The following is an 18,730-nucleotide window of genomic DNA, read 5'->3' as shown; positions in this document are numbered from 1 at the left end:
AAACACACTGACACAAAACAGCAGAACTGATGACATCTTACAAACACAAGGAGAGTACAGGTGCTCGAAGCGGTTTTCTTGTGTTGTCAAAATATGACTGAATAACTCAAATGTAAGTTTGATGGAATCATGGAAACTATTTGGACTCCACTAAAAAGGTATTTCAACAAAATGTTTTACATACCCTTTTCTCTTCTGTGGGTTTCATCATCCCCTCAATGATCCATCCTCACCAAATTCCAAGCAACATCGTTCAAAACCCACTATGAAGAGGGGAACCATCCTCTCTATCCTCTCCTCACTAACATCTCCAGGCACAGCTCCAAATAGATGGCTGCACTTTGGAAAAGGTCGTGCACGCATTAAATGTGTGTGTGTGAGATTACTGCAGTGATGCAAGGTCAGGTGGTCACTGGTAGCATCATCAGGAGCTCTCTGGAAAAAAGTCAGATACAGTACCGTAGAACGCCACTAGATGTCAGTGAGTGCATTTAACATGACCGCCATGTTCACTCAGGACTGTGAACTAGCTGGGACAGGTCTTTACAAAAAAACGAATCTATTCCATATAATATTTTACTGGAGAGTAACATGCTAAAGAACCTGTTGTATTTTCCATAGGCAGAATGGCTAATGATTGTTTAATAGTACAAATGAAATCATTCACTAGGTAGGGACAATGCAAATAAACAAGTTAAGAATGTGAAAAACACTCTTTTGCAAGCCATTGAGGCATAATTCATTACTGTACAGGGTTTGTATATTCACCAATGATCATGTTTGAAACAAGTTCAGAATGTGTGAATTTCTAAGAAACTCTTCCGCAGCATTCCACAGAAAAGGACGTCTGATGTAAATTATCTTTGAAGAAATCTACAGAGAGCATTTCCTGTCACAAAAAAAATCTACTGTGCATAAGAGCACATTCTCTGCCGTCTCTATGAGTCTGCCCCCCCATAGAGTGAGTGAAATCTGCCCCGCTAGGTGTCTAGCCTGTGGCTCTCTTTACCCTTTTGCATTTTAATGTCACGACTCTCCATGCAGAAAATTGATTCCCAATGATACCATTGAGAGGCTGGTTCACTAAGTGGAGAAAAACAAGAACAATGAGTCTACAAACACTAAATGGTGACACTAAATGAGGAAAATATCCTGGAAATACAAGCGATTATTAAGTGGGAAGTATGTTTGAATGAGGATATGTCAGTTTGATTTGATGCCCTGCTCTAAAAGGTCTTTGACTGCCGTAACAGATGAGGGTGACATTGCAGTGTTTGTTGATGTTACGGAGGAGACAGTGAGGCCTGCTCCTCTCTATAGCCTTCAGGCCCAGATATCCAGCACAAAAGCCATACATTGTCTCAGGGAATAGTCAGGTAAGTGACACTAAACTAAGCAAACAACAGAACATATACCGTAAGAAAAATACTACTACTATATTCCTACTCTAGATGTAGCTTGATAATCCTCCCCTCAATGAGGTTGTTTTTAGTTTTATCCTCTCCTCCAATAAAGAGCATATTTGCCAGCTCTTAATGACCCAGCCATGTGTTTTACAGTAATTCATCTCCCTTGAATCTGTAAATACTCTCAACAGAGCGGAGATCAAATTACGGCAAAACAAAGCCCCGTGAGCAGAGCATTCACAGGCGTAATGAGCCATCTGTTCTGTCACGCCACCACAAAACAAATGTCATCAAACCCTCCTCTCTCACCTCCCTTTCTTTCCAGGTAAACTGTGGAGCTGTGTTTGTTCTGGAAGCAGGAACACCTTGCTCCGCCGACAGCTGCAGCCACATCACACATTGTTACAGTTGGATCAGATTTTTGTTCCCGAACGGAAATGGGCTCACACCTGTCAAAGCCCCAGAGCTGGGGCCTGTCATTGGAGCGCTCCGTCTGCTGCCTCTGTTCTGTTACCTCTCCTCTTCCAATTCAGTTGGAAACTGATCTCCAACTTCACTGTAAATTACTTTGTAAAACGAGATACAGGAGCCGTTGTTCGGTAGCACTTTAATGGTTGTCAACCTTTTAAAAAAGGATAGTGACAGCGACAATACACATGAGAACAGAGTTGAAATACTTAAGCACATTAAAAGAGACGTGGGGTTCGAGTACAATTGGATGGCGCAGCAGTGTGTGTGAAAACATGCAAGTTGCGTTGCGAGGCTATCCCTGCCCAGTGTTTCGGGGGGGGGGTTCTTACTGAGGATGAGGCGTCTCATACTTCCTGTAAGGCCTTAAAAACGCCCAGAAAACCCTTTCCAGACATACACAAGAGGCGGGAAACAAAACAGCATCACGTCCTCTCTGGCTGAGCGAAACTCTTAACGTGAGTGTAAAAAGGCAACCATTTCTTTGGGCTCTACACCAGAGACCCTGATTAAGAACACACATCACAATGCAATGGCTTTTAGAAAGAACAGCCCCCCCCCCCCCCCACACCCACCTTTACATCAACCTCAGGTGAGAGGAAAAATACAGTGTGCAGGCTGCTATATAGTGCCCAGTAAAGAAATGACTCCATTAATATACTGTGCATATCAATGTAAATACTGTATATATGTATATATATATATATATATATAAATGTCTCTGCAGGTGACCACATCAAGGATGGTGAAGATGATCCCTCTAAGGCTTTCTGGGGATGAGAACGCTATGTGGTTACCAAGACCACAGAGTCCAGCTATGCCTTCAGAGGAGTGCTGACTGACTGCTGTGCATGCCAGGACTCTGAAGCAGAAGGCAGCAGTCTGTTTGTACACGGAGGGGGGTGCGTGGGGCTATTCATCGCTGGTGGGGCTCGGCTCATCCCCAGCCCCAGTTTCCGGTGTTACGGAGTCTCCCGCCCCCTTAGTTTCTCCCACGGCTTCCTTTCCCTCCTGCCTCCCAGCGCTCTCTCCTCCTTGGGCACCAGCACCCTCTGCTGGTGCAGCCTCCTCAAATCCCGGGCCCTCCCCCTGGGGCCCATCCCCATCGTAGATGATGTCCTCGGGGTTGGGGGCCGGGGGGCAGAACTCCTCGTCAGGGAGAAGCTGGCGGAACACTGCCTCGGCCTGGAGAGAGAGAGATGACAGACGCCGCCGAACACACACAACAAAGACAGGTGAGGACAACTCAATCTACACCAATAGCCCCATCGGACAGGACACTTCCAGGTTAGTGACGCAAGTCATCGTTAGCCAATTATTTGCTCCATTTTTAACAATGATAAACGGTAAAGAACGCAATTCTTACAAGTTTAGCGTGACAGTCATTTTTTAAATATATCTCTAGGACATTGTCACTTACCAGTTTGATGGAGTGGTCACTGCCCAGGGCGGTATCAGGGCTGGCACACACATGTACGTTACTGGGCAGGTCATAGCTGCTCCTGTCCACAGCAGAGGTGTCCCTCATGTTGAAGTACAGGGCCCACAGCACCGTCGGTCCCCTGCTCTCCTCCTCTCCTGGATGGGGGAAGGACCGGCGTCATGAATGTAATGTAGTGTTCAGATTTCTACGGAGAGCCGTGCACAGACAGAAGTCGCACTGAAGATCAACGGAGGAATCATCTGACATCAGTTGAAATGTTTTGGGAACATATGATGTTACTGCTATACGCATGCAGCTCATGTCTGCCGGTGAAACAAATTCCCTAGATAACAGGGTATTAGTAACAGTAAGTTACCAAACAATTGAATCATTAACTCAATTCATATTTTCGGGTAGAAATGCTCAGCCATAATGGTGCCAATTTAGTGGTGTAGGAATATTTCCGTGGGTGTTTGAGACGAGAACTTAACAGGCTCCTTTCAACACAGCTTATCTGTGGGGAAGCATGATTCCTGTTAATGGGGTGACATTTGGTTTGCCGACAAGGCACATGGGAAAGTGTTTCTTGACACTCTTTGATCGGTCCGTGAGTGAGACTTGAAGCGGTCAAACAAAAACGAGAGAGGATGATTTGGAGCTGCGAGAAGGCTCCTGGTTTTCAAAGTGTAAAAACCGTCATTCTGTATCATTACCCTTTAAAATGTAAGGGACCAAAAAAAAAGGTACCCAAAGAAAGAGAGGGAAAAGGGTGTCAGTCTGAAATGTCAGTGTGGTCATTACCAAAATGTCACACAATTATAATATGTGTTACTTTTCCTGCCTTGGGTAGCAGAGTGATTTAGTTAATTTGGTGAGCAGCAGAGGTGTGGCACCATCAACGTGACGACACTTCAAAAGGCCACCCAACCTCAACATCCACCCCTGTCCATCCACACATCTTCTCCATACACTACACCTACACACACACACCTGACCACACATCCTCTCCATAAACCTGACCACATACACCCCTGTCCATCCACACATCTTCTCCATACACTACACCTACAGTGCCTTGCGAAAGTATTCGGCCCCCTTGAACTTTGCGACCTTTTGCCACATTTCAGGCTTCAAACATAAAGATATAAAACTGTATTTTTTTGTGAAGAATCAACAACAAGTGGGACACAATCATGAAGTGTAACGACATTTATTGGATATTTCAAACTTTTTTAACAAATCAAAAACTGAAAAATTGGGCGTGCAAAATTATTCAGCCCCTTTACTTTCAGTGCAGCAAACTCTCTCCAGAAGTTCAGTGAGGATCTCTGAATGATCCAATGTTGACCTAAATGACTAATGATGATAAATACAATCCACCTGTGTGTAATCAAGTCTCCGTATAAATGCACCTGCACTGTGATAGTCTCAGAGGTCCGTTAAAAGCGCAGAGAGCATCATGAAGAACAAGGAACACACCAGGCAGGTCCGAGATACTGTTGTGAAGAAGTTTAAAGCCGGATTTGGATACAAAAAGATTTCCCAAGCTTTAAACATCCCAAGGAGCACTGTGCAAGCGATAATATTGAAATGGAAGGAGTATCAGACCACTGCAAATCTACCAAGACCTGGCCGTCCCTCTAAACTTTCACCTCATACAAGGAGAAGACTGATCAGAGATGCAGCCAAGAGGCCCATGATCACTCTGGATGAACTGCAGAGATCTACAGCTGAGGTGGGAGACTCTGTCCATAGGACAACAATCAGTCGTATATTGCACAAATCTGGCCTTTATGGAAGAGTGGCAAGAAGAAAGCCATTTCTTAAAGATATCCATAAAAAGTGTCGTTTAAGGTTTGCCACAAGCCACCTGGGAGACACACCAAACATGTGGAAGAAGGTGCTCTGGTCAGATGAAACCAAAATTGAACTTTTTGGCAACAATGCAAAACGTTATGTTTGACGTAAAAGCAATACAGCTCATCACCCTGAACACACCATCCCCACTGTCAAACATGGTGGTGGCAGCATCATGGTTTGGGCCTGCTTTTCTTCAGCAGGGACAGGGAAGATGGTTAAAATTGATGGGAAGATGGATGGAGCCAAATACAGGACCATTCTGGAAGAAAACCGGATGGAGTCTTCAAAAGACCTGAGACTGGGACGGAGATTTGTCTTCCAACAAGACAATGATCCAAAACATAAAGCAAAATCTACAATGGAATGGTTCAAAAATAAACATATCCAGGTGTTAGAATGGCCAAGTCAAAGTCCAGACCTGAATCCAATCGAGAATCTGTGGAAAGAACTGAAAACTGCTGTTCACAAATGCTCTCCATCCAACCTCACTGAGCTCGAGCTGTTTTGCCAGGAGGAATGGGAAACAATTTCAGTCTCTCGATGTGCAAAACTGATAGAGACATTCCCCAAGCAACTTACAGCTGTAATCGCAGCAAAAGGTGGCGCTACAAAGTATTAACTTATAAGGGGGCTGAATAATTTTGCACGCCCAATTTTTCAGTTTTTGATTTGTTAAAAAGTTTGAAATATCCAATAAATGTCGTTCCACTTCATGATTGTGTCCCACTTGTTGTTGATTCTTCACAAAAAAATACAGTTTTATATCTTTATGTTTGAAGCCTGAAATGTGGCAAAAGGTCGCAAAGTTCAAGGGGGCCGAATACTTTCGCAAGGCACTGTACACACACACCTGACCAAATACACAAACGACACACACACACACACACACACCTGACCAAATACACAAACAACGACACCTACACACACACACCTGACCAAATACACACCAACAACACCTACACACACACACACCTGACCAAATACACAAACAACGACACCTACACACACACACACACACACACACACACACACCTGACCAAATACACAAACAACAACACCTACACACACACACACCTGACCAAATACACAAACAACGACACCTACACACACACACACACACACACACACACACACACCTGACCAAATACACAAACAACGACACCTACACACACACACACCTGACCAAATACACAAACAACGACACCTACACACACACACACACCTGACCAAATACACAAACAACGACACCTACACACACACACACCTGACCAAATACACAAACAACGACACCTACACACACACACACACACACCTGACCAAATACACAAACAACGACACCTACACACACACACACACCTGACCAAATACACAAACAACGACACCTACACACACACACACCTGACCAAATACACAAACAACGACACCTACACACACACACACACCTGACCAAATACACAAACAACGACACCTACACACACACACACACACACCTGACCAAATACACAAACAACGACACCTACACACACCTGACCAAATACACAAACAACGACACCTACACACACACACACCTGACCAAATACACAAACAACGACACCTACACACACACACACACCTGACCAAATACACAAACAACGACACCTACACACACACACACACACACCTGACCAAATACACAAACAACGACACCTACACACACACACACCTGACCAAATACACAAACAATGACACCTACACACACACACACACACCTGACCAAATACACAAACACCTACACACACACACACACCTGACCAAATACACAAACACCTATACACACACACCTGACCAAATACACAAACACCTATACACACACACCTGACCAAATACACAAACAACGACACCTACACACACACCTGACCAAATACACAAACAACGACACCTACACACACACACCTGACCAAATACACAAACGACACACACACACACACACCTGACCAAATACACAAACAACGACACCTACACACACACACCTGACCAAATACACACCAACAACACCTACACACACACACACCTGACCAAATGCACAAACAACGACACCTACACACACACACACACACCTGACCAAATGCACAAACAACGACACCTACACACACACCTGACCAAATACACAAACAACGACACCTACACACACACCTGACCAAATACACACCAACAACACCTACACACACACACACCTGACCAAATACACAAACAACGACACCTACACACACACACACACACACACACACACACCTGACCAAATACACAAACAACGACACCTACACACACACACACCTGACCAAATACACAAACACCTACACACACACACACCTGACCAAATACACAAACAACGACACCTACACACACACACACCTGACCAAATACACAAACAACGACACCTACACACACACACACCTGACCAAATACACAAACAACGACACCTACACACACACACACACACACACACACACCTGACCAAATACACAAACAACGACACCTACACACACACACACACACACACCTGACCAAATACACAAACACCTATACACACACACCTGACCAAATACACAAACACCTATACACACACACACCTGACCAAATACACAAACGACACACACACACCTGACCAAATACACAAACGACACACACACACACACCTGACCAAATACACAAACAACGACACACACCTGACCAAATACACAAACAACGACACACACCTGACCAAATACACAAACAACGACACCTACACACACACACACACACACCTGACCAAATACACAAACAACGACACCTACACACACACACACACACCTGACCAAATACACAAACAACGACACCTACACACACACACCTGACCAAATACACAAACAACGACACCTACACACACACACCTGACCAAATACACAAACAACGACACCTACACACACACACACACACACCTGACCAAATACACAAACAACAACACCTACACACACCTGACCAAATACACAAACACCGACACCTACACACACACACCTGACCAAATACACAAACACCTATACACACACCTGACCAAATACACAAACACCGACACCTACACACACACACACCTGACCAAATACACAAACAACGACACCTACACACACACACACACACCTGACCAAATACACAAACAACGACACCTACACACACACCTGACCAAATACACAAACAACGACACCTACACACACACACACACACCTGACCAAATACACAAACAACGACACCTACACACACACCTGACCAAATACACAAACAACGACACCTACACACACACACCTGACCAAATACACAAACAACGACACCTACACACACACACACACCTGACCAAATACACAAACAACGACACCCACACACACACACACACACCTGACCAAATACACAAACAACGACACCTACACACACACACACACCTGACCAAATACACAAACAACGACACCTAACCAAATACACAAACGACACCTACACACACACACACCTGACCAAATACACAAACACCTACACACACACACCTGACCAAATACACAAACAACGACACCTACACACACACACCTGACCAAATACACAAACAACGACACCTACACACACACACACGACCAAATACACAAACGACACACACACAAACACACCTGACCAAATACACAAACAACGACACCTACACACACACCCACCTGACCAAATACACAAACAACGACACCTACACACACACCCACCTGACCAAATACACAAACAACGACACCTACACACACACACCTGACCAAATACACAAACAACGACACCTACACACACACCTGACCAAATACACAAACAACGACACACACACACACACACCTGACCAAATACAAACAACGACACCTACACACACACACACACACCTGACCAAATACACAAACAACGACACCTACACACACACACACCTGACCAAATACACAAACAACGACACCTACACACACACACACACCTGACCAAATACACAAACAACGACACCTACACACACACACACACACACACCTGACCAAATACACAAACAACGACACCTACACACACACACACACACACCTGACCAAATACACAAACAACGACACCTACACACACACACACACACCTGACCAAATACACAAACAACGACACCTACACACACACACACACACCTGACCAAATACACAAACAACGACACCTACACACACACACACACCTGACCAAATACACAAACAACGACACCTACACACACACACACACCTGACCAAATGCACAAACAACGACACCTACACACACACACACCTGACCAAATGCACAAACAACGACACCTACACACACACACACACCTGACCAAATGCACAAACAACGACACCTACACACACACACACCTGACCAAATGCACAAACAACGACACCTACACACACACCTGACCAAATGCACAAACAACGACACCTACACACACACACACACACACCTGACCAAATGCACAAACAACGACACCTACACACACACACACACACCTGACCAAATGCACAAACAACGACACCCACACACACACACCTGACCAAATACACAAACAACGACACCTACACACACACACACCTGACCAAATACACAAACAACGACACCTACACACACACACACACACACACACACCTGACCAAATACACAAACAACGACACCTACACACACCTGACCAAATACACAAACAATGACACCTACACACACACACCTGACCAAATACACACCAACGACATCTTAGACATCATTGTTTAGTTTTTCCACACAGCCCTGTCACAGATGTGAGAAATGTCAGATTAGCATAGAGCTGTGCTCCTGACGGGGCCCTCTACACGCCTGGAGCTTAACACCCCCAAATATCAGCCACCTCTAACACCCACTGGCTCTCTGCTTGGGCGGCCTGCCACCACACATCAACACAGTCTCTTCTGGAATGCATTCGTTCTTTAAAAACACCGGATTTCACAACGCTGCATTGGTTCAAACTCATTTTCCAATGAAGTGGCTAGAGCAGGATCCTCTAGAGGAGGAGCCAGTGGGATCCTCTAGAGGAGGAGCCAGTGGGATCCTCTAGAGGAGGAGCCAGTGGGATCCTCTAGAGGAGGAGCCAGTGGGATCCTCTAGAGGAGGAGCCAGTGGGATCCTCTAGAGGAGGAGCCAGTGGGATCCTCTAGAGGAGGAGCCAGTGGGATCCTCTAGAGGAGGAGCCAGTGGGATCCTCTAGAGGAGGAGCCAGTGGGACCCTCTAGAGGAGGAGCCAGTGGGACCCTCTAGAGGAGGAGCCAGTGGGACCCTCTAGAGGAGGAGCCAGTGGGACCCTCTAGAGGAGGAGCCAGTGGGACCCTCTAGAGGAGGAGCCAGTGGGAGCCTCTAGAGGAGGAGCCAGTGGGATCCTCTAGAGGAGGAGCCAGTGGGACCCTCTAGAGGAGGAGCCAGTGGGACCCTCTAGAGGAGGAGCCAGTGGGAGCCTCTAGAGGAGGAGCCAGTGGGATCCTCTAGAGGAGGAGCCAGTGGGATCATCTAGAGGAGGAGCCAGTGGGATCATCTAGAGGAGGAGCCAGTGGGATCATCTAAAGTAGGAGATAGCCCAATCCAACCTGTCCTCATCCTGCTCATAGATGTGCACCTGCCAGATGTGCACCTGCCAGATGTGCACCTGCCCCCGACTGCTCCAGCCCTACCCCTAACCTTCTGCAACCTCCACCCCCCCAGAGCCTCTGCTGTGCACCCCTCCGCTCCATGTCCCTCTCCCCCCCTCCCCCCTCCATGTCCCCCCCCCACCCCCACCCCACCCCCACCACCACACCATGTCCCTCTCCCCCCCTCCCCCCCCCCACACCCCACACACACAGCACCACACCTCCTACCCAGTGGATGAATGAGGAGCCGCCAGCCAGCCAGGTGACTTTGTCTCTTTGACCTGTTCTGGCCCACTGCTCCCCTTATCTAGTGATTCATCCTCAATAACTCTCACAGTATTTGTTCTGACATTTTAATTAAAATACTACTACCTCATTCCTGTGATAAAAAGGGTGGCGTCACAGAGCACAGCCCCACACTGCACTGCACGGCGCTGGCCTACCACCTGAGAGACTCGTGTACACACAGGCAGGGAGAAAGCAAAATGAAGGAACAGAGAGAGACGGGGTGAAAGGGAGGGAGAGAGAATTTTTTTTTAAAGGGGGAGCAGAAAAAGAGAGATGATGAGTCAGAAAATAGATGTGGTGGTGAAAAGGGAATGAGGATGTCAGAAAGAGAGGAGAAAAGGAGAGGGATCTCAATCACGCCTGTCACTTTCGTGATGACCTTGTCTCCCAGCCGTAGAGAAACAGCAATAAAACAACCAATGGCTTCAAGAGGCGATTGTGGATCTCTGTTTCGGACAGAATGGAGCTGCTATTTTAACTGACCTCAACGAGGTTTGAGAAAAGCCATAACCTACCACGGACAAAACCGATCCCGCCTCGGTAAAAACACAACTGACTACTCCAACATATTAGATGTATCTGCATTAAGTAGCAATAAATGGTTTCAAATCCAAAATGGCAAAAGTTATTGCTTCTCGAGGCAAATTTGTTCCCCGTGAGGGAGACAGATTCATAAGTTATGAGTCCAGGCCAAATGGGATGCTGGAGCTAATTAAACATTACATCTCCACTCCATTCCTTGCTAAGTAAATACTGTGCCCAATTCTGTTCTGTAGGTAGAAAGCCAGCATGAGGGTTTGCGCTCAGGCTAGAATGAATGGTGAAAATGGGAGAAAAAAATTATCTGTCGAGCTTCAAAAGGTCAGCTACTCACAAAAAGGAAGCACCCAAGGAGGCCAAGATGATCAACTGATATACTTCATTTAATCCATCCTCAAAAAGATCCATACTCATGTTCTGTGTGTTAAATGAAAGAAAATGTTGACAAAAACAACACAGCTCCATGACAAGTGAGAACCCTAAGGACAAAAAGTAGGTCCAGGGAAACATCTCTAGAGGAACATGTTGAAGCAGTATATCTATAATTCGGCGTAATAAAAGGAGGTTCCGTCCGAGGTCGTGTGCTAATTCGCCATCAAGGAACCAAGCCGAGCCTGACAGAAGGTAATGGGAATCAATGGGACAACGGCCTAACGCCAGTTTGGCACGCAGCCATCAATATCAATCATCTGTATTACTGATGACGTCTCCAAGCAAAGCCCGACAAATGTCAGCACATTCTCACCCAACTACAAACTAGCCTGATCTTTCTTCTTTAGGTATGGCTATCACGAGGTACTTAGAACATCTGAGCACATTATTTTGAATCAAGTAGTGACAGTGATGTGTGAAGGTGGTGGTATGTAAAATCAAGCCAGGAGAGGGGAGAGAGGTTAGATGGATATTTGAGGGTATAAAAAAAAGGGGGGGGGGGGGGGGGGGGTCAGGTGAACGTTTCCTACTGTACCTTCTGCAGGTTCCTCTCCAGGACTAGCTGGTGTGTGGAAGAGCCTGGACACCACAGGAGCTAGGTCTTCTTGGGCAGAGCCAGAGGCAGAGGAACATGTCAGGTGCACCAGATCTGTGTGAGGGAGGTAGACGAAGAACACACATACACACACACCCGGTGTCAATTAGCCAAGCAGAATATCATTGTTGCGTCATTTAGCAGATGTTGTCCTCCAAGTTCACATCAGCCCGTCTATCCTGTAGCATGTGAGCGGGACCTTCCCTAAAGAGATGGAACATTGTCTAATTACTCTCCACAGTCAGTTCCAGAACAACCTATTCCTTAACACACTGCACAGCTAGGCCATGTCAGTGTCTCCTCCGCAGCATGGCTGGGACTGTTCCATGAAAAGTGCCCAGAGAGGATGGGGTTGGAGGGAGCTGGGCTTTGGATGCATGGAGTTTGGACCTCAGAGGGGGGAAGAGGTGGTTTCATCTTCAAAGCGTTCAGCCCCGCTCCTGCAGGGCAGTATTGTGAACACCATGTTAACGGTGGCAGCACTGGGATCCAGAGAGTAGGATATTGGGCAATCCCAAGAGCTCAAGACAACTGTAGGGCTCCATCTCCTCTCCTTTTTGTTCTTTCTCGCAGGTTGACAGGTTTTTTTTTTTTTTTGGGGGGGGGGGTTCAAAAGGAGCAACTACAGCAATGGGAACAAGATAGCTCCTGACTGTGCCGTGCTGGCTGGAGGGGGGGTGTGTAGAGGGTGGATGGAGGATACAGGCCTCCCCAGTGGGATGAGAGGTGCGTCATTGGCCAGAGGGTCCATGGAGATGCTGCTCAGAGGACGTATGTAACACTCTACTCACACTGGGACTCTGGAGGCCCTCCACTCTGTCAGCTCAGGGCCCAAACAAAAAAGACCAGGAGAGTTGGGAGGATTACACTGTTGTACAGCAGGGCTGTCCACTGAGACACTTGATGCTCATTCTGTGGGAAACTAAGCTAGCAGATGGAGAATCAGGATGCATATCTGCTGTCTTCAGGCCTTTAAGTTTTAAAGTAGCCAGGGAGAGAAGACTTTACTGTTAAGACAGCTAATTTCATGGCCAAATTTCCATTTGAAAATGGCAAAACACCATTGTTCCCATTGGGTTGCTAGTTCAAATCCCAGGAAGCCAAGTTGCCCTTGAGGAAGACACTAGGATCAGAGTGGCCTGGTATATATATATATATATATTCACCAGTATAAATAGGTATTCTGTAGACTGTAAACTCTGCAAGTATCATTCAATGCAGATGAATGGTTTACCTTATGTGTGTGTGTGTGTGTCGCAGGCCTGTCAAGCTCATCATCATCTTATGATTGCAACTGATCCACTCAGGTAGAACTACATTACTTAAGGGATGCTACAGCTATCCATCTCCATCCTCTCTCTCTCTCTCTCACACACACACAGTAGGAGCAATGGCTCCACTTCACAATTCCATCATTCCAGACTCTATTCCTAGAGTGAGGGAGTGGACTTCTGCTGATTACTCCCCTCTCGCCCACCCCAGCTCCCCTATGGAGATGGAGATGGTCACTGGGCAGCTGTCACCATTGCTCATCTATCTAAGTATGATGACTGACTGGGAAATAATACAGGGATTGCTAAAAACAATAACACTCGTAAATAACACTACGGTTAACGATGGAATCATCATCATCGTCGTCGTCGTTGATACTGGAGCCACAATTCAAAGGGAAAACCGGGTCATATTTCCAGCTGTCTGAACGACTGATTCAGTGACCCGGTAAAGCAGCAGCAGTTTGACCCAAAGCTCTGTACACACACAGGAGATGGAATGTTCAGAGACGCTATCATTCACTCACCCCACACCCCACACTCATTCACTCACCCCACCCCACACTCATTCACTCACCCCACCCCCCTCTCAATCTTGGTTTTCAGTCTCATTCCCTCTATTAATGCTAGTCTGCTTTACAACCCTGATGTCAGCCAGAACTGCCTCCTCTAAGCATCGTGGAATTATCTTTCTAAAACAACGGCCCTCTATGTAGATGGCCCTGCCTAATACGACCCCCCCGGGCAGTGGGTGGGTGGGTGAGAGGGGTGAGTGGCCGGGGTGCAGCTGGACTCACAGGTGTCTAGCATGCAGGTCATGGTGGAAGAGCAGAGCTCTATGATACGGACCAGGGGACCACCAGGCTCCACGGGAGGCACAGTGACCAGGGAGATCTACAGTGCATATAGAGACAAGACAGGTACGTTAGACAGACCGACAGAGAGTTGAACCACACAAAGTGCAGTGCTTCCGTAAGGCACTCACACACACAGCCCTAATGAAGTGTGCAAGACAATCCTAAAGCCTATTACCAAACTGCAGTTCTAAGTAATGGGATCCCTGTAATCCTTTTATATGAATCCCCTGGATGTTATTATAATGTCCTTTCTGGCTGGAGCAGAAGTGAAATCACTCCTTTTTAATCAAGTGGACAAATTTAAGGAAGGAAAGTGAGTTTCTCCCATGAGGGGAAAAGCAGGGGACAGAGACAGCCAGGGCCAATCTCCCCCTTGTATCTGCCTCGGTCCACACTGTCATTCCACAGGACCATCCAACAGCTAATTACAAAGAGACCATATTTAATTACGTTTTGTCACACAGTCATGTAATATTCCATTTCCACACTGTGTCAAGACACAGAAATTAATTTCATATTCTCCCCACTACCTAATGAGCAGAAATTACACACGGTTTTCCCTCTGTCCTTTGTGAGTGATATTCAAAGCCGGATTTCAGCCGGGAAAAAAAAAAGACTTGTGCCATGAAAGAAGGGATGAAAATTCAATGGATATATTCTCTTTATGCAGAAACATTAGGGGAATTGGATTGATCAGATTTCATTCAACGTGTTCTATGCCATTATTCCATGTTCTTCATATCCATATCGAAGACTGGCACTCAAATTAGCGTACCTAATGCTAGCATGTCAATTCCCTTTCTCCAGCCGGTAGGATTATTTTATCAGATTCCAAACCAGTCACAACAAACAGCATTAGGGGGCTTTCATTGAACTGGTTACTTTTTACACAAGGAGATCTTAGAACGGTAGACAGCCGCACGTCAGAACTATTGTAGTGATCTCCCAAATTAGCTTTGATGTTTTGCTGTTTCTGCGCTGAGAACTTGAACGCGGACCAAGAATCTATACAAATGTGATAGAGCATAAAATATAATGTAATGCAAAACAACAGGAGTAGCAAGAAAGTGCAGGCTCGGCAGGAATACCGCTAAGCCACACTGGATATCTGAATAGCATTTAAATGTATTTTGTGCTTGTAAAGGGGGGGGGGGGGGGGGGGGTCCCTTTGAATATGTCAAAACATCTCTTTGTGTGGGACACAGGATAGGGGACGAGCCATATGGAGAACAGAACAACCTGCTGTTCAGAATCGGATGGCAGAATTGACCGGTCTGTGATGAGGACCGCTCTGGATATCTGCCTGTGAAAAGAGAGAGGATGGATGAAAGTGAGGAAGGGGCAGGGGGGAGGCACAACAGTAAGAGAGCAAAAAAAACAGCAGCACCAATATTATTAGATTATTAAAGCACTGTTTTCCTTTCTTGTTTTTTTTGGGGGGGGGGGGTTGCGGTAGATTTCGGCTGTGAGACAGTCCAGTCTGGGCCATGCTACAACAGAACAGTGGCTGGGTTGGTTCTGGCCGGGCCCGGCCCAGTCATTCTGCGCTGCTGTCTTTAAGAGCATTAGTCATGCTTTAATTGGGGTCAGTGGTGTAAATGTCAAGGTCTCCATTGACGGAGGCAGGCAGCGGTGTGGCAAGCAGAGCAGAGCAAAGCAGAGCAGAGCAAAGCAGAGCAAAGCAGAGCAGAGCACTAAATTAATGTGCTGCCTGAAACTGTAGGTGAGACCAGTATCAATGGCTAGGTAGAGAAGGTGCTGAGTAGGAGTATTGGGAGCCACTCTCACCTGGAATCTGTGTTCTTCCTCTGGTCTGCCCCGATGTAGCCATCCTCCACCACAAAGTGACTGCAGCTAATTCTCTGACCATGAGTGTCAATCACAGCTTTGCACCTTGAACAAGGGGAAGAAAAAAAACATTCAAAAGTAACTGTCCAGTGTTTCCAGATTTTTATGAAATATGACCAAAAATTTATTACAATATGAGTGAAATAGTTTCACTTATAATTATTTAAAATGAATTAACTTTAAATTATTTTTTATTAAGTATGTCACCCGCACCTGCTAATAACCCATCTGCAACTGCCCGACTAAACACGGAGTGTACAAACCCTTTCCATCACATGGAATGACAAGGTGAATCTAGTTGAAAGCTGTGATCCCTTATTGATGTCACTTGTTAAATCCACTTCAATCAGTGTAGATGAAGGGGAGGAGACAAGTTAAAGAAGGATTTTTAAGTCTTGAGACAATTGAGACATGGATTGTGTATGTGTGCCATTCAGAGGGTGAGACAAAAGATTGAAGTGCCTTTGAACGGGGTAACAAGTGCCAGGCATACCGGTTTGAGTGTGTCAAGAACTGCAACGATGCTGGGTTTTTCATGCTCAACAGTTTCCCGTGTGTATCAAGCGTGGTCCACCACCCAAAGGACATCCAGCCATCTAGACAACTGCGGGAAGCATTGGAGTCAACATGGTTCCCAGTGGAACGCTTTCGACACCTTGTAGAGTCCATGCCCCGACAAATTGAGGCTGTTCTGAGGGCCCAACTCAATATTAGGAAGGCGTTCCTAATGTTTTGTACACTCAGTTGTATGCCAGTGAAAATCGGAGGCCTGCACCCGATTCTAACCCGCAAATAGAGAAAATGTACAGTTCCCAATTTGTCTTATTTGCCTCAGTGGGACGACTAACTTTTTCTGCCCAAAAGTCCCAAAAGCATTTGGTGATTGGCGTGTATTTGGCACTCATACAGTTAGGCCTTAAAGCTTAGGCTTACACACGAATGCCAGATAAAAAATAATGAAAGAAAAAACTCAAATGTAGCCTACAGATATGAATGGCACTAAAACTATACATTTCTGGATTTTTTTTAATGCATGGTTTTCTCTTTATTCAACCCGCCCACCACCTACCAGCCGCCCTTCATCCACGCAATATTTCATGACCCTAAACCCGCCCCACGGATTTAACAGCGGGGACTGTGGCTTATGAGTCAACCCGTGAACAGAATGGCGTGGGCGTATTACAGGTCCTCAGGAGTATGCCAGAAATATGTTACCTAAAGTCTGCAGATGCGGTTTTGATTTGCATTTATTGAGTGGTGTCGGATAAGACTTGTCCCTGACCCCCCCCCCCCCCGGGATTAGAAAGGTCCCAAAGCTTCTGCGCATGTTCGGATCAAGTTATCATGAATGATAATTCTTCTAAGTTTTCCCAGTGAAACGGCCATACAGCATCTACATACCATCCATTTGATCTCAAATCGGTTTCATGGGGATATGCATTTAGAGTTACACAGTGAAGTAGCGTACAGTGTTGTTTTGAATGATGAGCACGTTTTAGCATATTGTGTTAAAGGGACATTTCTCTAAATGTCTACGTCATATTCATCACCTCCAGCATCAACATATGTAAAAATGATGCGTTTCTTTGTGGGGGGGGGGGGGGGGGGGGGGGGGGGGTGGAGATAAACACTAATGATGTCATCAATGTGCGTCACGATTTTTAACTAATTAAGAGTAGAAATTGCATGCTAATTGGTTGATGTCATTGGAAACACTTGTTTTCCTCTATATATTTACTACAGAACATAGAAAAGCCATATTCACATATGTTGATGTTGGGGTGGTGCTGTTTGAAAAATGGTGAAATTTCACCTTGAACAAACTAACATAGCCTCCCTGTGTATTTTGCCTAGTGCTGCGCGCTGTTGAGTTTTGGCCACATGAAAGAAAAAAATGTAGTGGTGTTTTTTTTATTACAGTAACGTTATATTCTGTCATTGTGTGATCTTGCAGACATTGATTCAGCTTTGTTCGAACTTCATTATTTATTATTAATTGAGAACCATTCCCCAGAGTAGCCTGTTCTCCACGAGTCTTTTTTATTTAAATTTAAATTGAACCTTTAT

The 18,730-nt window shown here is 45.8% G+C and overlaps 1 protein-coding gene across 1 annotated transcript in view; it reads right to left on the bottom strand.

Annotated features, from left to right (window-relative positions):
* Positions 1 to 1,994: 1,994 nt before the first annotated feature.
* Positions 1,995 to 18,730, bottom strand: part of chm (CHM Rab escort protein) — a 39,670-nt gene continuing 22,934 nt past the window's right edge. The window contains exons 10-15 of the mRNA XM_020463908.2: positions 16,604 to 16,708; positions 16,055 to 16,118; positions 14,756 to 14,852; positions 12,628 to 12,741; positions 3,295 to 3,452; positions 1,995 to 3,059 (exon numbers count right to left, since the gene is read on the bottom strand). Coding sequence (XP_020319497.2) covers positions 2,787 to 3,059; positions 3,295 to 3,452; positions 12,628 to 12,741; positions 14,756 to 14,852; positions 16,055 to 16,118; positions 16,604 to 16,708 — 811 coding nt within the window. The 3' untranslated portion in view covers positions 1,995 to 2,786. The remainder of the gene's footprint in view (positions 3,060 to 3,294; positions 3,453 to 12,627; positions 12,742 to 14,755; positions 14,853 to 16,054; positions 16,119 to 16,603; positions 16,709 to 18,730) is intronic.

Source organism: Oncorhynchus kisutch, linkage group LG28 (genome assembly GCF_002021735.2).
Source record: "Oncorhynchus kisutch isolate 150728-3 linkage group LG28, Okis_V2, whole genome shotgun sequence".
Lineage (NCBI taxonomy): Eukaryota > Metazoa > Chordata > Actinopteri > Salmoniformes > Salmonidae > Oncorhynchus > Oncorhynchus kisutch.
This window is presented reverse-complemented; position numbering and strand designations above follow the sequence as displayed.